The following is a 24,002-nucleotide window of genomic DNA, read 5'->3' as shown; positions in this document are numbered from 1 at the left end:
AATAAAAAATATGTATTTCTATTTAAAAAAGCAAAGTTGACCTTGTTCTGACCTTGGCGACGCCATCCTATGTCAAATAACTACTATTGTTGAATGCGTTTTTTTAAGCCTTACAACTTTTGTCTGAAACATTTTTCTCTCCCGTGCTTGGTTTTCGACATATTCGACTGGATGGATTAAAATGGTCCACCCTGTATATAAAATCACATAGAAAGACATGTATATTTAGATAAATCTTAGTTTATTAGTTAGAAATAAGTTACGATATAAAATGAAAGAAATTGATAGCTTTTTTATATGAGCTGAAATGTGAGAAATTGAAGCTTTCGATATAAATGGTAAGTTCAGACAAAATCAAACAGTACACTGAGAAAAATTTACTTATGGAATATAAGGTTTACTTCTCTCTCTGTGAATAAACTCTGTATCCTATAAACAAATTTTCAATAATTATTTTTTCTTAGTGTACTAAGTACATACTGAGAGAACAAAAATTAAAAAAATATTATTCGATGGCTGCTAAATAATATATTTACTTAAGTCATAGTTCCTGAGTTTAAATAGAATAAATTGCTTTTGTGAGAAGTAACGGTTTTAGGGAAATATATTCACAAATTTCCTTAAAGAAATTTTTTCTCAATGTAGAAAAATATGTATATATTAGTATAAGTAAATATATTATTGACACACATCGAATAAATATTTCTTATTTAGACATTCGTTCTCTCAGTGTATCTCAATGAAATTTGCGTATATTTCTATTAATCGGATTTTTTTAGTGGGTGACTTTTCTCACGTCGTTCTCGTGATTCTTTATTTTGGAGAACTTAAGCGCGACTTCAGGACTAAGCTGCTCATGGCACAGTAGCAGATCCATTTGCCGCGTCTCGAACAGCTCCGATTCCGATCGCTCGATGTTCCGCGCAGTGACTTTCTCCCCGACCTCCTCGGCGTCATCGTCCTCATGTACGTCCTCTGGCTTGAGTTTGACTCGGGATGTCTTCAGGACGATCTCGGGACTGAGTTCCTTACGGCACTGTAGCAGGTCCAGCCGCGGCGACTCGTACAACATCGACTCCGGAGAACGCCGACGCGAGTCCGCCGCATCCTCGTTCGCCGAACTGGAGGAGGAAGAGGAGGAGGAGGAAGACGCGAAGGAGTGCTGCAGCATCGTCAGACGAGCGTTCTCTCGGAATGACTCCTGGACCTCGTAGAACGAGGCCTCCTGTCGCGCCCGTTTACGTCTCGCCATCGTTTCGTCACGCTATAGTCTTCACATCGTGAAAATATCACCGTTATTGTGTGTACAACATCACGTACAAGCTATTCAATCGAATCAAAATATCACTCTTATATTTTGCTTCCTAATAGTGGTCAATCTTTTTCCAACTGCATGAGCAGTTGGATAAGATTTCACCGTGCATGTAGCGCAAGTTTCATCAAGTTCTTACACAAAACTTGTTTCATAATATAACTACCTTAATTAAGTCCCGACTCGTACTTATTATGCTGTATTTTCGTGTAGATTTGTAGAAGCGAAGGAACCATTGTTAACTTCAACGCTTGAGATTCTCACAGTGTTTGTCTCAAGGTTACACAGCAAACTGTGTATTTCTATTATTTGTTTGGTGTTTATACGCGATGACGATGCGATTTGTCGTCGTGCGCGCGCAAACCTATCAGATAAATTCATTATTTCGACAAATCTGCCTTATCGGATAATCCTGGATATCGTTCAAATTGATTCTAAAGTGAATCTCTCTCTTACTAGGATTGATTTTATAATCAAATTCGTATAATTTATCTTCTCAATTCGAAAAGAAGTTTAACTCTTTTCTTTCAGAAAAGAACCAACGTCAAAGTTTAACTCGATGAAAGTTATAAACATGAAAATTTTGCAAAAAAAATCATATTTAATCGAAAATTTGTTTATTTAAGTTTGTGCTACATTATACAAGATGTTCCTCGAAAAAGTATTTTAATTACAACCTGAGGCTTCTATTATTTCTTTTGCCCACTACTTTATATACTTATATTTCCGCTTGGCAGTTTATCCTTGTATTATAATACAATTTATAGTTTAACAAACTAGTTAAACATTTACATACGTATATACATATATATATTATCAGATATCGAGATATATTCGCGGGATTTTCGTGGTCACTGTAATTGAGAAAATGTTTGGTTCTCGATACGATCGTAGTGACGATTCGTCACTGAATTACAGGATGAGTAACAAAGGCCGATCGCATTCCCTTCTTGTGCAATCCGGCATATCTCACGATTTGTTTAATTTAGATCCAACATTTCACTTCTTGTTCACGAAGTCCTCTCCTTTTTGAATATTCTTCTTGAGTTCAGGAATAGCAGCGTCCAAAAGTTTCTGCTCGAAGCTACTCAGTTTACCATAGCCAAAGTTCTTCTCCAATCCGTTTTTCTAAAATTCCAAGCGATTAGTATTAGCCGCGTGATTAGATCGCGACGGTCGCCTATCTACTTACACCCAAGAGCACCGGCGTGGAGAAGTATTTGGCATCAGTAATGTTCGATCTAACGTAGCAGCACTCGACAATACCGGCCTCTCCATTGAGCGCTCTGATCAACGAGATACCAAATCGCGCGCCCGCATAAGCCATCGACAAAGTCGCGGATCCAGTGCCGGCTTTGGCCTTGACGACTTCAGTACCGGCCTCTTGGATCCTCTCCGTGAGCGCCTTCAATTTATCGTCTGGGAACGAAACCGATGGTGTACACTGCGAAATCAGTGGAATAATCGTGATGCCGCTGTGCCCGCCAATAACCGGCACGGATGTTTTCTGCGGATTCAGGCTCTGAAAAATCAGTCAGTTAACATTATCGTAACAAATACACAAAAAGAAAAAGATTAAAAACATATGTATATAATTAAATTTTATTATGTTAGAAGAAAAAATATTATGTAATAGAAAAATTATACATTAGATTGGAATTGTTATACGTAAGAAAAAAATTATAAAAATTACTCAATTATTAAAAAATTATCTTTCAGAAGACGAAATAAATGTTTAATTTGGGATAAAACTAAACTTTCATTGAATGAGGAAGACAATAGTTTGCCTTTGTTATTTTACATTGCATATGATTAACGTGCCATAGACAAAAATTTAATACTTTTGCCTCCGCAATGAACGTGTTTGCTCTGACAATATCCAACGTAGTTACTCCAAAGACGCGATTGGGGTCGTAGACACCTGCTTTCTGCAGCACTTCGCTGGCGATCGGTACTGTGCTATTAACGGGATTCGAAATGATTGCTACGCAGGCCTTCGGCGCAACCTCTGCCATAGCGACTACGAGATCCCGGACAATGGAAGCGTTTGTATTAAAGAGATCGTCACGAGTCATGCCTGGTTTACGTGGGACGCCAGCAGGTATGATAACAACCTAAAAAAAGGTAAAAATTATTAATAAGATATTCCAGCAGAACATTCAGGTTTGAATAATGCCAATTTTATAATAGATAAATTAAAAAGATAAGAAAATATATCTTATGAAGTTAAATATAAAAATAAGAAAACATATCGATAAAAATAAAAATTGATAAAAATACTTATAAACTTATAATAAAAATACTTATAATAAAAATATTTATAATCTCATGATTATTTTATAACACATTTTTTCAACTGAGTTTCAATTCAAAGTCACTCCTTATAGCCCACATAGCAATATTTTTAGTAAGTATATTTTTAGTATAAGAAATATTTATAAAAATAATAAATTGATAAAAATACTTATAAACTTATAAGAATATAAAATCTTATAGTGAAACTAAAAATATAATCTCAATCATTTTATGACATACTTCCAACTGAAATATTCAAATTGAAAGTCACTTATTATAATTCATCTAATATTTTTAGTAAAGATAGAGGTACTTGTAAAACTTAATAAAAATATTTATAGACTTATAATAAAAATATAAAAACTTATATATAACAAAACTAAAAAGATACCTATAATCTTATAATCATCACGATACTGTAACAAACACGATAATGATATACCTGAGCTCCTTTTAGAGAATCCTTCAGCTGATCTGGGCCGTTGTAAGCTTTAACTTTTGCTGGTGTATCGATGTGTGAAAGATCGGCTGCGACGCCAGGTGTGTTTACGATATCGTACAGTGACAATTCGGAAACAAGGGGCGATTGCTTGAGGAGCAACGACAGTGGCTGGCCAATGCCGCCACTTGCTCCCATTACAGCAACCTTGGTATCGCACTGAGCACAGAGAAATTAATCAAGATATTAGAGCCTCCGCACAAGAACATTCGTAATGCTTTAAGTTACGTTAAGTGCGATCGCAAAAAAGAACACGGAAGTCTATAAATAATAAACTCAAGTCAACGCTAAAAAAAATCGTAACGTAACGAAAGCGTGATTTTACGTAATCAGACATATTATGTATGACAATTTGAGCGTATCAAATGTTTTATGATAAAAAATTGTGGTAGAAATATTTAATTTGCTAAATATCTTATCAAAATTTATGTTTTTTTTCTATATTATGACGTTCTAAATTGAATTATTGCAGTAAGGTAGTTATATTTTGATAGACATTGAAATAATATTAATTTAACAAGGCAATCTTAAATTAATCAAGAAAACCTTATATTAATGTTCAAGTTTAAAGGTTTATTAAAATTCCTGGAAAATATATAAAAATAACGTTTTAAGATCAGGATAATATCATGATAATATCATTACCATCTTTGGCAATATAATTAATTCTTAAGTTTAATGTTGGTGTAGTATTCATGTAATGTATGCGGATTCTTACTCAGCAAAAATGTTTTTTAATTTTCTCCCATGTATAGCACAAATGTTCAGAATACAATTCAATGATATCTGAAAGATATCCTATTTACTTTCTGACATCTCTAGAATATCTCAAAGATATATCCTAGACATTTGTGCTGTATGGGTTAGTGAATCCTAAAATTCTTGACTATGCTTCCTTTATACTTATTTGCCTATATACATTAGAAAACTTATATATTATTCTCATAGTACCCCAATCCCTGTTCCTGATTACTTCTTCTACTCTAAATCGTACTTGAATCTTGCTTTTGTCCATTTCCCAAACATGGTTCATATCTCTTCTCTTCGTGTTCCCTATGCTGATATATAATATGGTTGACAACAATTTTATTTACTTGTTAGGTAATTTGGTGCGAAGGATTAGGCGTATGAGGTGTTGAAATTTATTCGTGGTCATGCCAGGATCAGCATTTGAAAGCGCTTTCACGTGCCAATTTAATGTGTCAGCGACGGGGCCAAATAATTCGCAGTTGCATAACATCAGCGCTCCAAATACACTAGATATCGCACTTTGATGACGTGCCAGGCCAAGTTCCCACGTAATTGATAAGCGCGGCACAATTTGTCACCTTCACGTCGGATATGGAACGAGATTCATGCAGTGACATTATCATGCACGGTAAACAGATTGTTCAGATCTATCCATATCAAACGCGCAATGAATAAACACAATGTGGAGTGAAACAACAGAAGCTCGTACAAAGCAGTTATTACCGAGCATACTTGGGGTGAATGATTTCGCGGTGCATCAACATTAATCAATGCTCAATTGAGCGCGGATTCAAGATTGGCTCCTCGTTACGATACTCACTCTGGCACTGGTGGACAGCCGCTTAGCTCCTTGTTGAGCAGCGGTTAGAGTTGGCCTCAGAAATCGCGGCAGCATGTTTGATGGTAGTGTCGGGCGTGCAGCGATGTCGATTTAATCAATCAAGAAGATCCTCAGAGCGAGGAAACGTCACACTTCTGATAACCTTCGAACAGAGTCGCGTGACCTTCTCGGATCTTCTCTCCGCTGCCAGCACCATCACCGTGTATTTCAAACAGTTTGTGCCTGTGGCGCCTTCTACGTCAAGATTAGCCCGACTAGTGGCGAACTCGACTGAATATACTAGGGCTATGTTCGGAAACATTACTGGGTGCTTTCCAATTGCAATATTCCTAGACACTTTCATGCACACGGCAACACAAGTTGCGTTCCAATTGTCGTAATCGTCGACACAACACTACACATTCGTATTCCAGTTGCCGCGCGGCAACTGGACTAATACTATTTGTTGTCCATACTTTTTCTATCTTCAATAAATAAAATATTATACACTTCACATCGCAAATGCCAACCTCTTTTCAAGCCGTCATACTTAGGCTGCGTTCCGAAATGCACTGCCAGTACTGAAAATCTATAGTTCATGTTACGTATATTATAAAATTTCAGTACTGGCAGTGAATTTCGCAACGCAGCCTTATTAATTGTCACTAGAAAACACTAGTTTACACAGCGACTAGTAGGCTGAGTTCCTACTGAGCCCGTCACGCGTGGCGTCGTCTGCCTGCATCACGAGTTAACCAATCAAATCCTCTAATTGGGATGCGCGCGCGACGCACGACACACTTGTTCCAATGGAACGATTTGATTGGTTAACTCGTGACGCAGCAGACAACGCGACGCGTGACGCGCTCAGTGGGAACTCAGCCTTAAGCCCGTATCATACTACGGATTAAGATTGAGATTGAATTGAAAATTGGCCAATCAGAGCAAAGTTCACCAAACTTAAGCTTAGTGAATTTTGCTCTGATTGGCTAATTTTCAATTCAATCTCAATCTTAATCCGTAGTCTGATACGGGCTTTATGGCTTTCGCAGCCAGTGCGATGCGCGACGCGACACACGATATGCGACGAGCGATATCCAATGAGCGTATTGGTATTCTGGAAAAGCTGTACGCTCATTGAATATCGCATATCGTGTGTCGCGTCGCAAATCGCGCTGGCCTGCGAGAGCCATAACACATTTTCCCGAAAACTAAATGGGGGAAATGGTGGTACCAAAAAAACTCCTAGGCAACAATTTTAATTTCTGCGGATTAGTGATACTGTGAAGTAGCAAGTCCATGAGTTTTGCGGAATCGTTTTGACATGCACGTGTGTACATGTCAAATAACAAACTGTCACTAATTCGTAGAAATTAAAATTGTGTTACTTAAGGGTTTTTGTTGTTGGTACCAACATTTTTCCATCTAGTTTTCGGGAAAATGTCGTGTAACCCACGGATGTGTAGTGTTATGTCGACGATTACGACAATTGGAAAGCAATTTGCTGTGTGCATGAAAGTGTCTAGGGATATTGCAACTGGAAAGCTCCCAATATCGAGCTGCACATTTGTTTCACTATAAAGATAAAAGATAAAAGTAGATTAATTGAAAAACAGAAGGTATACAAAAGTTACTAGGAATTATTGCAAATGTTAGTAATTTCTGTCTCTTTTCGTTCCTCTTGTCAGCCCTTAAATGCTACCAAATTGAAACCTACTGTCGCTCTTCCGAATCACATTTTATCAATTAGACATATTTATTTTATACGACTCCAGATTTCTATCTTAAAATGCATTTTTCGGTGTCACAGCAAATAATCTATCTTTTTGCTCGAACTCATACGCAAATGTCTATACGTCCCTGACACTCTTTAATTTAAATTTTCGACCAACGTGAACAAATGACACTCGATTCAGAATACAGAAAGAACAGCACAAAATATTCATACTGCAGTGAACGAAGTGCTCTGCTCCTATATGAGGTATGTCTCATATGCGGCTAGGGGCTGTTGAATTTCGAACATCCGACAACAAACGAGTTCACGATAGACCTGCGCTTGTCACGTCCAGCAGCAGCAGTGACCTGCACGGTGGAAGTATAGTATCGGGCAACTTCGCGCTCTTAAAACATTCAACATCTCGTCGTCGTCGTCGCCGTCGCTGCCGTCGTTATCATCGTCATTGTTTTGGTTGTTGCTGTTGTTGTCAGCCAGTTCCGTTTCATTCAACTCGCAGGGCGGGCTCGCGGCAAGGGCTGATGAAGTGATGCTCAGTCTCGGATCGCGAAGGGGTCAGACCTGCGGGACCGGCCAGGTGAGGTCGCAGGCGGACGACGTCGCGAGCCCAACGGGCCAGAAATCGCTGTCAAGAGGCGGCCGATCTAGGGTAAGGGAGTAGCAACCTCTGGTTGGGGCCAGGGCCAGTCACGTGACTCGTTTGTGTGTTTACCAAAATGGTGAACGTCCGTGCGCTGCGAGTGACTCCTCGTTCCGTCGTCGTCGCCGTCGCCGTCGCCGTCGTCGTCCGTGCGGGAGCCGTAGCCGCTCGCGACGTTTAAATGTGTAAATAGCGGTACCAATCAGCTGTGCTGCTGCTGCTGGGCACGCCGCACTGGCACGCTGCTGCTGTGACACGCGTACCACGATACAAGCATCACGGCGCAACGCGGCGCTCCGCGTTCCGGGCGAGTCGATCCGCGCGCGCGTCGTCCCCGTTTTTCCTCGAGCGTCTTCGCGCGGTACGCGCTTTCCGCGAGCGAAAGTTCGAAAGTGGACGCACGCACGCACTTACGCACGCAGCACGCACGCACGCACGAACGAACGAACGAGCGAGCGGGCAGACAGACGAACGGACGCAAACACGCAAGGCTGATCGTTGAGACGCGGGACGCGCGTTGCGCTAACGCTCTCTCTCGGCGTCGCGTCCCTGGGCCGTGCGGACGCGATCCTCCGCGCGAGAGATGCCGCGGCCCGACGACGTCGCCGCGGTCACGGTACGACGACCAGCGCCTCCTCGCGCGCGTTCTTAGGCCGCTCTTCACCGCAATATCGCCAAGCAAGTCGCGCGATCATGTCGCCCGCTCGTCACCTTGCCCCGTCGAACTCGCTTCTCGTCGACGTGCTGTTTACACTGTAAATCAAGTAGAATCTCAGCGTGGAATCTGTTTCTTGTTGCATTGCGTTACCAAAGGAGTAACCCGAGGCTTCCGAACAGCTCATTCCAATAATGCCGTGCGCAAAGTGTACCAGGTGTGTACAATGACCTTCCTGACTCTGAGTAATTATAACAAGTGGCCTGTTCTTTTTAGCTGAACTAATGCTGCATTGGAGCATTGTTATTTTCCCTTTCAATGTCAGAAAGATTACATGTTTCTTCTCTTTTCAATGACTAGCCTAAAAGCAACAAAAGATTATTGCATATGTGACTCAACGATGTACAGATTGATTGGTTCGATGAGTTTCAAAGATAGCTCGAGATATCCAGATTAAATTCTCTTTTGAGAATTTTTGACAAATTTCTTGATAGCTTGAAAAGTATGTCGGTCGAGATACAAGGTCAGATCTATAATAGAAGATGTTTTAGGTTACATATGTTAATGATCAATTTGTCTAAGTATTGTCAGTGAACTATACAGTAAAAGTTACATACTTATTTCATTCTAAAGGCAAAGAGTGCTATCTGGTTTAAATAAAAAGAACAGACCTCTGGACTCTGACTAACTGTGATAGGTCTTGTTTGTTTTAGTTGAACTATCATTGCATTGGAACTTTATTCCTTTCCCCTTCAATGTTAGGTTGCGTACTTGTTCCATTCTAAAAGCAAAAAGTGCTACCTGATTCAGCTGAAAAGATCTCTGGACTCTAATTAGCTATGATAGAAGTTTTGTTTTTCTTAGTTGAACTGTTGTTGCATTGGAACTTTATTGTTTTCAATGCTGAGCTATATACTTCTTTCATTTGTAAAACAAAAATACTATCTGGTTCAGCTGATAAGATCAAACCTCTGGATAAGATTAAAACTCTAGTTAGCTATGATAATTTTTGTTCTCTGTTTTAGCTAAACTAATGAACTGCATTGGAACTTTATTCTTTTTCCCTTTAACACTAAATTACATACTTGTTTCACTTTAAAAGCAATGGCTGTGTTCAGAAAACACAACGGTTAAACTGTAAAGCAAAAATTATCTATAATTGATGTACATTTTTATCTATCAGTAATATACTTATCAATAATATTCACTTTCCAAAAGTAGATCACTCAACTGTTGTGTTCACTGAACATTACCAATAAATGCAGTCTAGTTCAACTAAAAGAAACAGACTTTCTCCTACGTGACAGAATTAATGATTCTCCTTTTTTTTTAATAATAGTCGCAGATGATCTCCGACATTGATCAGTGCGAATGAGAAGCACTTTGATAAGGGACATCTAAATGCCAGGAGGTGTCCTTGTATAGCGTTCCGAGTGCCGCGGCCAGGCATTCTTAATCATGGCCACGTATCAAGTCGACTACCAGTGGTTAGTATGCATTTGTTGACACGGTGTCTGTTCTTCTCTAATACTCAAGTTTGACAGTTATTATTATTGTGCTTTGTTGCAGGGCTTATTCCATAATGGATTCATCTAGGATATCCACTTTCCTAATATCAATTTTACTGATAGTTTATGGTAGTTTCCGATCTCTAAATATGGAACAGGAGGCGAGGGAAAGAGAAAAAGAGAAGGAACGTAGTAACTTATTGACTGGGATTACGAGTAACGGTAGCACCGGCAATGCGGACGGTGCCAACGGAGGAAGAGTTCAAACTCTGGATACAATGCATGCTCTCTGTCTACCTCTCGGTGCTTCCATTTCTCTACTCGTCATGTTTTTCTTCTTCGACAGTATGCAGATGCTTCTTGCAATTTGTACAGCCAGTGAGTAACTAGTCGAGTCTAAAGTGAGCTCACACTCATCTGTAAACTCTTCATGATACGCAGTAAATTTTTATGCGCAAAATAACTGAAGATGCACGAATGCAATTTAATATAGAACTAGTTTAATATAGGATATGTGGTACGTTTAATTAAGGACGGTGACAGTGGCGTAATTTTTTTTGTTGCAGTTATAGCTACAGTTGCATTGGCATTTCTTTTACTGCCTATGTGTCAGTACATTATCAGGCCATGCTCCGATGGCAATAAAATATCCTTTGGTATTTGCGGGAGGTTTACCGGTGCCGAATTACTCTCATTTTCGCTTAGTGTGAGTATAGTGTGCATCTGGGTCTTGACTGGACATTGGTTGCTGATGGATGCGATGGGTATGGGCCTGTGTGTGGCATTTATCGCATTTGTTCGACTACCTAGTCTCAAGGTATCCACGTTATTATTAACCGGACTGCTGATTTACGATGTCTTCTGGGTTTTCTTTTCGTCCTATATATTCAGCACAAATGTAATGGTTAAGGTGAGTTTTTTTGCAAATCTTATGTGTCTTATATATATTTTATATATGCATACATTTTTGTGGTTTTTCAATACAGCTTAAACATTCTTGTCTTGATGCAATTTAGGACGCAGCCGATGGGGTACAATGAAAGAACTTGTTTTCCTTATCAATTCCTAGAAGTTAAGTTCTCTCATTGGACCATCGACGACGTTCCATATTGCGACGAGAGGAAAGTGTATCGAGACTAAGTGTATGCATATATGTTCCATAAGTATGAAAAAATTAGCACATTTTGCCTCATTTTCGAATCAATATCATTCTATGCCGCGATATTTCCTTTACAACAATACATTGTAAGACAAATACTAATTGAAAGCGCAATAATGATAGTATATTTACAATCCGTGTCTATTATAATTTGCAGGTAGCGACTAGGCCTGCAGATAATCCAGTGAGTGTCGTAGCTAGGAGATTACATTTAGGCGGCGTGGCCAGAGCCGCGCCGAAACTACCTTTACCTGGAAAACTGGTATTCCCATCGATGCATCAAGCAGGACACTTCTCGATGTTGGGTTTAGGCGACGTCGTTATGCCAGGCCTATTGCTCTGTTTTGTCCTGCGTTACGATGCGTATAAGAAGACTCAGCTGTTGCCCGGTGGCTGCGAAACCGGAGTACCGCCACCACGTCATCTCAGTCGGATTAGCTATTTTCATTGCTCCTTGATCGGTTATTTTCTTGGTCTACTTACCGCCACTGTAAGCTCTGAGGTGTTCAAAGCTGCGCAGCCTGCCTTATTGTACCTTGTGCCCTTCACTCTGTTGCCACTGCTCACGATGGCATATTTGAAGGTATTTTTTTACATTTCTGAAGCAATTGAAATAATTGAGATAACGGTCATAATATTGAAATGTGCTCCTGTCTGCGTATTTATTATCTTTGCATACATATACGCACGCAATAATATCTTGTGTAAAGCAAAATATACATAAAGCACTATTTGTGTGTTAATTTCAGGGAGATTTACGTCGGATGTGGAGTGAACCATTCATATCTCAACAACCTTCAAAACACATGGAAGTTTGACAAGAGTCATGGCTTTCTGTATATTATACTGTATTGGATGCGAAATTCTTGCATGAGATTTATCACCACATAACTTCGTATTCTTGTTTTCATCGAGGTCATTTTATGTAAGTAATTTTTTCTACGTATACACACACATACATACACATATGATACATCCATATTCTTTTCGAAGTCAATACGACATACAGAGGACAATTCAGATCTAAAGATCAATGCAATTTTTCGCGGTGTGAATGGAGATTATACCGCATGAATAATTTAGATGTAATATAATGTCACACACGAGTGTAGTGTTAGCGCTGCAAAGAAACTTTTTACCGGAACGATATATAGAAAGACAGGTTGCGTTCAGCAGAAAAAAGTAGTTTTGCAACTGTTGTAAGATTCCCCCATTAAACATTGTCTTGCTGGTTTGTGTTATTTCAATGCATTAGCTAAGCCATCTTTTCCAGCATATTGAAAATATACCTAACAAATGCAACGTGATGGAAACGTAACCGCTTAATAATCGAAAAGAGCGTTCAGTAAAACCTTCCAGCTATTGGAAATGCCGCACACAATGCTAATGTAGCGCGTCAACGTCTGCTGAACGCAGCCAATTCTCTGAGAATATTTCCAGAATGCCAAGTGACACACATTATTATTGGCATTCTTTCTGTGTCTTAACTTGATGTTGAGGATACGAATAGATATTGTGCAGTAGATAATGCAACTGATAATTATCATTATCTCAAGCTACTATATAACAACTAAAAACTATGTAACTTGTGGTTAATTTAACGAACAAATGACAGTCTTTCACTTCTACTGTAGAATTATCTTATTGATAAAGTGTAAAAGGTTTTCAAAGTATTTACTTTCAATCAGACGACATTGAATACTACTCTCTCGAAATTCAGTTATGAATGGAGTTGAAAAACTCACTGCAAAATATCATTTCGATTTGCTATTCAACCAGAATCGAATTACTTGTACGTAATATGTATAGTTATGGTTAGGATAATTTATCTATATATATACATATATACATACATACATATATATATATATATATATATATATATATATATATATATATATATAAACTATCGGAACGCGTTTGGATAAGAATCCAATACACATGTGCGTGTTGGTTGTGACTTTATTTTAAAGTTCGTTTAACGTTGAACAGAGTAATATAATACTATTATTCATATATGTGTGTGTGTGTATATATATGTGTGTGTGTATATACACATATACCCACACACATATATACACACATATTGATTATCATTTTTGTACGTATAAAGACATAAATTTGTAATTCGTAGTCATTCAAGCGGCACGCTTTCTGATATCGTGTTTCCTCTCGCTGCTTGTTTATTGTTAAAAAAAGTCTATTTCGGGAAAGTTATCTAATATTATTTTCAAAGTAGAATTTAATGTGAATATAATATGAAAATCGATGAATGTAATTATACAGTGAGATTTGTTTCTGAATATTTCTGAATATGAAGGTTTCTAATCAGGCTCCTGCTATGGATAGGCTGTCAGAAAGACTATATGTTTATTTAAGGACAAGACTGAAGATAATATGTATGAAAGCCAATTTATTAAGTAATTTCTGAAAGATAAACGCGCGCGAGATTTTCCATTCTACCTTTCTCTTGGATCCAATTTATATAGTATCTCATAAACTATAATAATATATATATATATATATAATATATATATTCTCTCTATATATAATATAATATATTACATTATATCTAAGAGAGGTGGAATAATTGTTGCTTTCATATTGTCTCTTACTTTAAAATATAGGTTACACGAAACATAGTCACCAATTAATTAGGTATTTGAAGATTACTTGAATCATTTCTTTTATATTATCATATTTAACGAATTATTAAGAATCTACATGTACATCGGGACGATAACTCATAACTTATATTAATTGGATAAGCGCATTATCGTGTAGAATATATCATTACAAGTTTTTGGAAGCGATACCTTTGCATAGTAGAAAGAAAAACTCTATAAAAAGATACAATACGGATGTTAAATTATTCAATTATCCAAACTAATAAGTAATTTAATCCGCGTACTTGTGTATCTTTTCAGTGTAGAGAAGTAGGATTTGAACTTTTTCTTTTAATTAACACGATTTTAAGTTATACAAAGAAAGTACTTCCAGCACTATTAAGTTGGGTATATTCCATTAATTTTGTAGTGACTATGTTCTCCATGTTATCATTCTTTATTTGTCTACCTGTCCATAGCACAAGCAATTCATTCTACATCGTTATCATGTGGTTGAAATATTGAATAAATTATTTTTACATCTTATGATATACAATCACGTATGTAAAATGAGTAACAGAGCATATATTATTTCTGTTATTTGATCAAAGAATTACAAAGACACAGTTTTACACGATTCTTTAAGTTATCTTACTTCAAAACATATTTTTGTACATTGCAGAGAGTGCTTATAGCACTGGAATCACTGATTTTCCAACTATATGTGATTTCTCTTTCATTTTCCTTTTCTATTTTAACAAAATATATTACAATATAGTGTTTATACTTCTGTGACGTATATTTAAAATTTTTTTCTTCCAATGTACATAGAAATAACTTCAGTTGTGAATTATACTGTAGTGAAGTTTACGCCATGCCTAAAGAGAAATTTTGCTTATCAAGCAAATAATTGGAAGTGTTTTGAAGACGACATATAGCGTACCTAAAGAATTAAGGAAGAAGGAGTTTACGAATATTGATTAGAGGCATTGTGCAATACAGTTTTGTAACTTATATCGCAACACGAGATTATAATACTTTCGTTGCTAATGCAATTTTATTTCTCGTTTTGCTCACAAAGATTCCTTCGATCGATGAATGTTTTTGTACAAAAGAAGCTGAGACATAATATTGTAGAAAGTATTTATCAAGTAAGGTTATAACTTAGTTTATGGTAAAAATGAGAGGTGTGTTAATTGTATACCTTTATTTTTTATAATATTAATGACGAATCACGTCTTATACTGGACATCTTTGAAGTCTGACGATTCATTTATTGACTAGGATTACAAATACTAAACATGCTCATTATGTAAATTTCAAGAAGTGTATATACAAAATAAGTACTCAACTGTCCTTCAGTTTTCCCACAAACTAAGTGATAGAGTAAAAAACAAATATTATATATTAGTGATACGACGTATGATAGAGATAAACAGAACAAGGAACAGGTTTAAATAAAAATCAAGAGTTAAACTGTATACAGAATATAATTAAATGCTGGATATTATAAGTAATAAGTAACTAAGAGCACTTGCTTGTACTGTTGCAATTCTTGACTTGCATGTGTACAGCTAATATATATGTACATTTTTATATATAATAAAACTTGACCGTTTTCGCATGGTCACGTTTGAAAAGTAAAATTATTGACAACAAAAGTCCGTAAGTGTCTTTCTTATATTATTCTCGTTTGACATTCTAATTTATTTCGCGATTGTTTCAGATTGAGTGTGACATCTCTTACCTATATGAACCAATAGAGATTATAAAATACAATTTTTTTTTTGTTATTCATTATCCTAAGTTCAACACGCATCCTTTTCTCATCTAAAGCAACTTAATAACTGATTATATCTTACAGATTTAGTCACATTGCGTCTCAAGTTTATACATTAGTTTGTCCTATCGTCACGCTGTCCAGATGCCTCTTTATACTCTCCAAATCCTTCATGTCCGACACCGCACTTTCACATTTGTAAACTACCAAAGAATGATAAAAGTGAACAGCGAACGCAACGAACACTATAAGCACAGGAATAACTATCACGGTGCTGGCAGTGGCGGCGGTGAAGGAATAGTCCCAGAACTTGACCCAGCAGAGAATGGCCACCTCTACGAGAAAAAGGAACAATCCTAAAACCGTGGAGAACGCCCAGGCCAGCTCGATGAAGCCGCGCATTCTCTCGTGCGGCGATTCCGTTACGAGCCTCGACACCTGCAGCTTGCTTATGGCTTCGACATTAGGCAAAAGATACGTGCTTATCATCAGCGCGAAGATATGCACCGATACCAGGAAAGTAGTACAGACAGCGAACATTACGAACAGCCACTCTGGCACCGCGGTCGGCTCGTTTATTTGCAGTTCTACCATCGCAACCTAGAAAGGGAGAAAAAGGGAAAAAAACCTGAAGTACATACGCTGTAATCGTTATCACGAGCAACTGCGGAAGATATCCGCGGGAGTATTGCGAAAAGTGAAGCGGATTGAAGAAAGTGATATCTGCATTATGTAACTGTACAGATGTGCACGAAGATTGCATAGAATTGTCGTCGACGTCAATTTAGCCATTTTCAGGAAACGTTGTGTAATCGTGTACAGCTCACTGCGACAGCAGTTTGATTTCCAGGAAAACAATCCTATCTAAATGATCATCAAGACATCATAACTCAATATTTTACCTTGATAAAACTTATGAGAAATTTTTTCTCCGCGGGACTTGTCTTATCACGCTATTGATAGTAAGATTGTTTTTATCTTCCATTTTTTCTTCACAATATAAAGATAGTAATTTTTTCCAGCGGACTTTGGACGTTTTATCGCTTTACGGGACGTCGCGACAGCGACACATAGGCGGCAATAGAGGATCTTTGTATTTAATGAAGAGCAAAAATCAACACGTGTATTTGTGCGAAAACCGTTTCTCCAAATATCTTGGAGACATCTACGAGAGAAGCTGCCGTGGGATGGGATAACTAACGACACACAATAGCTGCATCGTGCGGAGATAAGACTGCCAACTGCTAAACGTACCATTGCGAAGCCGCTGAGGAGCTCGGACGTAGTGGCGGTTGCTTTCAGCTTGGCTCTGCTCATGTGAAGCCTCCTCCAGGAAAGACTCTCGGGCCCGTCGTGATTCTCGGTCTGGTGCAAAGGCGGCATCGGCGGTGGCGGGATTTGCGAGCCACCAGTGCACGTACAGCAACAGGTGTACGGCGCGCCACCGCCGTAAAGTTGGTTGTTTGAGTGCGGACTAGGATACGACAGGTTGTTGGTCGACCTCATGTCCAGGGACACGTATTTGTTGTACTTGTTCCTGGGCGACAAGACCAACTCACTCTGAACCGGGTACAACGTGCTCCTGGAGCTGTGCGTGGAGTAACTCGACTCGCTCGGCTGTGCTCGGCCTGACAGATATGTCAAAGATATTGGCCTGGACTTTTTCCACGTCGAGTGCGAGATATCGCTTTGAGTCGACTTGTTGAATTTGCCATTTTTCACGTCCTCCCCCGGCACGGTATCGTTGGCCGCGACGTGGATGCTCACATGGCCTGCCGTGCTCGCCGTCTTCTCATGCTGCTGAACATCATTGACGAAGGCGCTCATCTCGTACGAATTCATGTGTGTATTTCTTGCCCGCGATACGACGAAACAATGATTACATCTGTCTCTCGGAATGCAAGTCGTCAATCATACCGATCGGATCTCGTCTCTCCCCGAGAGAGGAGTCGTCAGACGATCGAGCGCTTGGTTATTCCAGGTATGCAGGTGTGTCAAGACGTATCATAACGCGCACAATTCACTTCTGCTATAATCCACGCGGATCGCCAGCCGTGGCGCACGGTCGCGGGCATAATCAGCCGGATTTCTAATCCAATTGCACCGACACTGCCGCCGAATCGCGGTTTATAATTGTACCTCGGAATTGCACAATCCCACCAGAGCGGTCATATTACATCTATCAGCGCCGATGTCGTGAGCGCAATCCCCGAGACGACGAGGTGTGCATCGGCAAACATGCGACTGATGCGTGCGGTGTGTCATCGCGTGCGCGCTCGCTCGCTCTCGGAAGACGTCGAGCGACCGTACCTGCCGCGCGTTTCAGCTCCGACTGCCGAAGATCGCATTGCCGAGCCAAGATGTCCAGACAATGGCGTACCTATCTGAATCATAACAATAGTATTAATTACCTTCGAGCCATATCTGCGACATAATAACCGGCCGCGCGGCCTCCCGCCGCCGTGTCCATGTGTGAATGTATGCCGCGGCGATGCATGATCCACCTCTCACGTGCCCGCGAGGAGAGCACGGTAGCCGATAGTCGCGGCCAGTAACGTTGATTTTTCTGTCTCCGCGATGACGATAGTCGACAATGGGTCATGGCGCGAGAGAGAAAGAGAGAATATTCCCAGTTGATTAAACAAGATATGAAAGCGCGGTAGTCCATCGTGATATTGATAGATAGATCGCTCAAGGCGAAATACGAGACGAGAAAGGTATGATGTGATCACCGGCATCGCGTGAGATATTTATCTAGGATATTTTCTAATCGCTTAAATATACATTTTCTTAAGTCCTTAGCCTTTCGTGAAAGCAATTGTTTATTCTATTTAAATAAGAGAATTTAGATTTCAGTAAATATATTATTAACATCTACCGAATATTTTTTATATTTTTTTTGGCATTTTTTCTCAATGATTTCAGAATTGTTGACCACTTTGTTTTCAAACTGTGAAAAGTTTATAATTGAAGAACTATGGAAAGTTCATAATTTATAATAATTTATTAAAATACATATACACATGTTTAAATACTTATATAGCTATTTTTATTTGTGTATTTTTATTAGATAAAACTGATACATAAATAAAGCATTAAAAAATAATCTTTTGCATATTTGTAATATATTGTGTGTATATATATACATTTATTTATTTATTTATTTATTTATCTCAATTTTGCTCTAACTTAACATGTTTAGGTAATGAAATAAATGTATAAAAACGTAATTTTGTTTAATGAATTTCTAGTAATACGGTGATACAAATACTTTAAAACTGCTTAAAAGATGAAGAAGTAAGATGTCTTTTAAGAAGTCTTTAATATATATCTTTAATATATATCTTTTATTTACACAAGAAGATAATATCGTAGCAAAAATTATATTAAAGTCGTATTTCTTTTTACAGTATTGTTTGTAAAACTTAACTATGCTATGACATTATAGTATAAATTGCTGTAAAAATAGTAAATTTGATGATCTATCTGGTATATAAAAAACATTGAAATAAATACAATAATTTTGTAGTAAATACAAATTGAAATAAATACAATAATTTTGTAGTAAATACAAATTGAAATAAATACAATAATTTTGTGTGATCAAAGGTGTATAATATTTTCTAATGTATAAAAAAAATAATAATTTCGACCATTCTCTATATATGGTCCAAGATGACAAAATTTCCATTGTAACTTGTACTATAGGCTGCGTTCGGAGAGACGCTATTTAGCGCTATGAGCATCCTCTGTCCTTGTTCAACTTTGAGGAACAAACAAGGACAAAGCACACTCATAGCGTTAAATAGCGTCTCCTCGAACGCAGCCAATATTTCACCCTGTGTTTCTGCCACTTCGGGTCGAGCTGATCACCTCTGGTCGGGATAGCATAAGCTTCCAAAAGACTTTTCAGAAACGCTTAAAAGATACTTAAAAGACATTTGAGAAAGTAGAACGTCCTTTAAACAGATATCTCTAAGAAGCCATTAAGAAGTTTCTGCTACCTGAGGAATGCGCGTCGCTGAACACGTCACGATGTATCTCGCCGAAGGAAAATTAGTCTTCTCCGTAAACATACGGTGCGGAACAAACGACGGTATTATTTATGGAGAGCTTGCGTTCTGACAGGTGAAATAATCGCTTATATTGCGCTGAGTCGCGCTTGTGTACGCACACTAGTCTATGTACACGTACACGTCTCTGTGTGTCCGTTTACACGTAATCGTCGGAATATGTCGGGAACGCCAACATACATATTCGCCGAATCGCACAAGCCACGATTTACCGAATCGTTCTTGCTCTCTTCAGTTGCCAGAAGGAATTATCGCTGAGTTTTCATTTGAACTTCGGCCGATTATCTTTCCGGCTAATTTTAAAACTTGCATTCGAACGGCGTACAGAGCTCCGTACGCGGCGAGTCTTTATTTGCCCAGCACAGGATATTCCAATGACTCATTGGTGCGTTCGTGTCAGGTCTAACACGACGTGTTGGTCCCACTTTAAGGATAGATTCAAGACGATAAGAAAATTTATTGTAACCACACGTCCGACTTCCTGATCTTCTTTCCTGAGTTGCAACGATATTTATTGCTGTAAAAACTCCTATTTTATCCGTATTCGTAGGAAGTGCTAAGAATGACTCTGTTTTGAATCTCAATACGAGCATATAAATGCGTTGTCATTGATCTGTTATTCTCTCTATTATTACCAATACGTCCGAAGGTGTTGGTCGGATTCTTTCGATTGATCTTGCTATACTTTGAAGAACTCACTGAGAAAGAAGAACTGAGTAATTTGCTCTTTTGATCAGACAATTTGAAACTTTTAATTTATCGCTGCTTCTCAGCTTTCGACATTATAAATCAGTAAATAGACAAATATATATTTAATAATTTGCCTCTCATAAAAATCCTTAAATTATTTTATTCGACTGAATGTATATTTAGTTATTGATTGTGAATATATTTACTTATTTATTTATAGTTATATTTATTATACTAATATTTTATACTTTATTATACTAATATATTTACTTATTTATTTATTAGTTTAATTATTTAAACTTAGTTAATTAGTTTTAACTAAACTTGTAATTAATTAAACTTGTTAATTAGTTTAATTAACAAATATCTTGCACGTGCTCGAATAATGACTTCTGCACATATAGAACACGGAAACGCCACACAGCAAAAAGCGACACGCGTTGCATTCCAATAATTACTACTAGTGTTGACATTATATTATGTGTGTAACATGAACTATAGATTTTCACTGTTGGCACTGACTCTGACAGCACAAAACGTCTCAGAATCATTCTGAATATGTCCAAAATGACCTGGGAAGTGCTCTAGGACCAAGTACATTCAGGATAATCTCAGGATGTTCTGTACTAATATCAGAATACAGCCAATGCATTGAGGAAAAATCGAGTAAACACCATTATAATAATCAGTAACGCAACATTTGTGTTATAATTTTTCATTCAGAAATCTAAACGTAATATTACGCGTGTGTTATGTAACAGTTACATTGTCGAACAAATTATAATTGATGTAGTGTTACTGTTAATTGTTGCTTATCTAGAAGTGTTCAAACTGTTTTGAAACAAGTTGAATCTTGGAAATTTCTATCAGTTTTTATGTGTGCAAAAGTTAAAGTTAATGAGACGGAATTTGTTTATTTATTATGTGTGATGTAACGTGTGTTTTCTGTAAATAATAATTTTTGAATTTATTTCAAAGTGGTCCTAACAAAATATTAAATGCAGCTTAAAATAACATATAAAGTACTTCAATAATTTAATTATGAATACATTGTGGCTGTTCCAAGATTTATAAGCGTCCTACAAATATCGCAGATAGACAGAAATGCTAAACATAAAATGCAAACATTTAATATATACTTTGTGATACTGTATTGTAACAGCACAACGTATTTAAAACATTTGTTTGCTTTAAGAAATATCCATTTATTACAGTCATAATTTCACGTCATCAATATCCACAATTTCAATCAAAATAAATTACCTTCTACTAGTACATAGTAATAATTAATTGTGTTCTCTTTCCAGCAAAATAAGCAGCAATTTTTATGACACCTAAATTACCATAATATTGCCATAATTTTCAGATAACTTCTTTTATAGACTAAAAAAAATTCTTATTAAATAAGGACGCGCCTTGTCTCTCTTGTACTAATCACTAAACAGATAATATGCCGAAATATGTCTATCTAGAATTCTACAAACGTTCTTAGGACTTTGGAATACCCTGAGAATATTTCTATTTTCTATTTTGTATAATTTGAACTATTCCTTACGACGACCTGAAGAAGTACGTGGAACATAATAAAATGTTCTCAAGATATCTTGTATATCCAAACAGAAGTCCGTTTGCTGATTGGATGTGTACTTACAGGAATGTGTATTACGTATTCCTCGAACTGGTATAAGGAAAATCTTTTCCCTATCACAGTAATTAAAATGATACCGTGATATCGAGCAATACTGAGTAATTCTTATAATGTATTCGCCACACTACTCCGCCGAGTTATACTGATCGTTATGCTCTGTGTAGCCACAGATTTTCCGATTCCTTCGCCTTTCACGCGTCGACCTTTCCCAGCCAATCCTGTAACAAACAGGTTTTTAGTTTAGCGATTAGCGAAAATGCGTTCAATGTGTAGTGGATGTGTAGTGATGTGATATGTTACGTACACTTCCATCGCGGAGTATTAAGAAGTTTACATTCAGATCTTTACAAAAACAGCGCGTACTTACGTTCCTTTTTCTATTTGAAAATAATTTCGTCATATCAACTGAATAGATTTCATGAAATTCTATTGAATATTTGAATATTCTTGTGAAATTTTAAGATTTTTATATAAGTAAACTTTAATATTATTTTAAAATAATATATAAGTAAACAACAAATTATGTAATCTCTGATAAGGAAACCCGCGACAGCAACTTTCAATTAGTAGATACCCAAGTAGCAGACTCACGTGAAAATGACGTCAAAAACTGGTCATAACTAATCGATTGACGTCAGGTAACTAAATAATGACGTCTTTAACCAGTTAGCTGTGTATGAGTATACTTGTCATGAAGAAATGGCAATTTTTTACGTTATGACGAGTATACTCGTCATGCAGTACAGCTAACTGATTAAGACATCTTTTTTGTGATAACGTTTCTGTGCTACGTCTTAATTATTATTTAGTTATTATTGACGTTTAGAGACGTCATTAAATCGTCTTAAAATGTCGTCATCGGTGAGACATAAGATCGTCATTTTAACGACATTTTCACGATATTTTTTATCATTCCTTAGTCACTTTTGGTCATGAACTGATTTTGACGTCATTTTGACGCGAGCCTATTACCTGCCCAGATAGCACAGAGAATTAAAAAAGAATTCAATCGTATGTCACCAATTCTGAGTCCATTTTCAGATGCAAAAAGAATTCTTCAGAGTTCAGTTCAGTAATTGATGACATTTGAATACTTCACTAGGCATTGAATTCAAATATTTATATCGGGATTGCTAAAAATGGTTGATAATATCGTCCTTCAATTATCTCCGAATCCCTCGGGTCCCGTTTGCCTGTTCAAAAAATTTACGCCAGCGACTTTATTTTCGAGGAATATCGCAAATCGATATTTTTCAAAAATAATGATTGTCTCCTGATTGTCATTAATAATCCCAGCAAACACAATGTTACATGTAACGTACATCCCAGGTAGCAAGGTGACGTCTAAAGACGTCATTAAAACGTCATAGACGTCTTAATAACGTCTTAATGACGTCTTTAGACGTCACTTTGCTACCTGGGATGTTAGTTGTAATTTCCTACTCAACAATATAACTGTTACATAACACGCATGTTATATAACAGTTATATTGTTGAGTAGGAAATTACAACTAACATGTACGTTACATGTGTTTGCTGGGATATCTCATCGATATACTCTCTTCAGGGCCCTTCCCAGTAAGCAAGGAATATTAAATTAACGTTTAGAAATTGAACATTGACTTCATGTGCATTGTTTGGACATTTTTTAATAATATTGCATTTATATTTTTCACATGTTATTTTGTGATGATTTTTCTGAATGTTGTTTAAACGTTTTAAAAACATTACAAAACATATATTTTTCAAATGTTACTTTACATTTATTTGAGATCAATAACATCTTAAAAATATTTCTGCCGATTAAAACGTTATAGCAACCCTATTTCAAC

General features: G+C 37.3%; 4 protein-coding genes across 8 annotated transcripts in view; 1 reads left to right on the top strand and 3 right to left on the bottom strand.

Annotated features, from left to right (window-relative positions):
• LOC116840344 overlaps positions 1-1,762 on the bottom strand; it is an 8,377-nt gene extending 6,615 nt beyond the window's left edge. Inside the window, exons 1-2 of one of the 2 annotated variants that reach the window (XM_032806943.1) lie at positions 1,479-1,762; positions 797-1,323 (exon numbers count right to left, since the gene is read on the bottom strand). In XM_032806943.1, coding sequence (XP_032662834.1) covers positions 797-1,252 — 456 coding nt within the window. In that variant the 5' untranslated portion in view covers positions 1,253-1,323; positions 1,479-1,762. The remainder of the gene's footprint in view (positions 1-796; positions 1,324-1,478) is intronic. The other variant, XM_032806942.1, reaches the window with a different exon arrangement.
• A 242-nt stretch (positions 1,763-2,004) lies between these two features.
• On the bottom strand, positions 2,005-20,309 carry LOC116840348 (malate dehydrogenase, mitochondrial). Of its 2 annotated transcripts, XM_032806950.1 has the most exons (8): positions 20,299-20,309; positions 20,158-20,161; positions 11,052-11,055; positions 5,677-5,870; positions 4,050-4,265; positions 3,154-3,426; positions 2,505-2,834; positions 2,005-2,440 (listed from the first exon to the last, which is right to left on the bottom strand). In XM_032806950.1, exons 4-8 carry the CDS (start codon positions 5,749-5,751, stop codon positions 2,312-2,314), a joined length of 1,023 nt encoding a protein of 340 aa, XP_032662841.1. In that variant the 5' UTR covers positions 5,752-5,870; positions 11,052-11,055; positions 20,158-20,161; positions 20,299-20,309; the 3' UTR covers positions 2,005-2,311. The 2 variants fall into 2 exon arrangements, with proteins under 2 accessions (XP_032662841.1, XP_032662840.1); XM_032806949.1 differs by lacking the exons at positions 11,052-11,055; positions 20,158-20,161; positions 20,299-20,309 and having other exon boundaries at positions 5,677-5,931.
• On the top strand, positions 7,628-15,460 carry LOC116840346 (signal peptide peptidase-like 3). Of its 2 annotated transcripts, none has more exons than XM_032806945.1 (7): positions 7,628-7,657; positions 8,865-8,923; positions 10,046-10,193; positions 10,276-10,592; positions 10,781-11,124; positions 11,531-11,956; positions 12,123-15,460. In XM_032806945.1, the coding sequence occupies exons 3-7, from the start codon at positions 10,165-10,167 to the stop codon at positions 12,189-12,191; spliced, it is 1,185 nt and encodes a 394-aa protein (XP_032662836.1). In that variant the 5' UTR covers positions 7,628-7,657; positions 8,865-8,923; positions 10,046-10,164; the 3' UTR covers positions 12,192-15,460. The 2 variants fall into 2 exon arrangements, with proteins under 2 accessions (XP_032662836.1, XP_032662835.1); XM_032806944.1 differs by lacking the exon at positions 7,628-7,657 and adding an exon at positions 7,679-8,060.
• Positions 15,451-22,378, bottom strand: LOC116840347 (calcium release-activated calcium channel protein 1-like). 2 transcript variants are annotated; one of them, XM_032806947.1, is made up of 3 exons: positions 22,174-22,378; positions 17,014-18,143; positions 15,451-16,359 (listed from the first exon to the last, which is right to left on the bottom strand). In XM_032806947.1, exons 2-3 carry the CDS (start codon positions 17,599-17,601, stop codon positions 15,868-15,870), a joined length of 1,080 nt encoding a protein of 359 aa, XP_032662838.1. In that variant the 5' UTR covers positions 17,602-18,143; positions 22,174-22,378; the 3' UTR covers positions 15,451-15,867. The 2 variants fall into 2 exon arrangements, with proteins under 2 accessions (XP_032662838.1, XP_032662837.1); XM_032806946.1 differs by lacking the exon at positions 22,174-22,378 and having other exon boundaries at positions 17,014-18,622.
• Positions 22,379-24,002: the final 1,624 nt, after the last annotated feature.

The sequence above is a fragment of the Odontomachus brunneus genome, unplaced genomic scaffold, assembly GCF_010583005.1.
Source record: "Odontomachus brunneus isolate Ranch 3 - 2012 unplaced genomic scaffold, Obru_v1 Obru_scaffold_009, whole genome shotgun sequence".
Taxonomy (NCBI): Eukaryota; Metazoa; Arthropoda; class Insecta; order Hymenoptera; family Formicidae; genus Odontomachus; species Odontomachus brunneus.
Note: the sequence above shows the minus strand (reverse complement) of the source record. Positions and strands in the feature narration are given on the sequence as shown.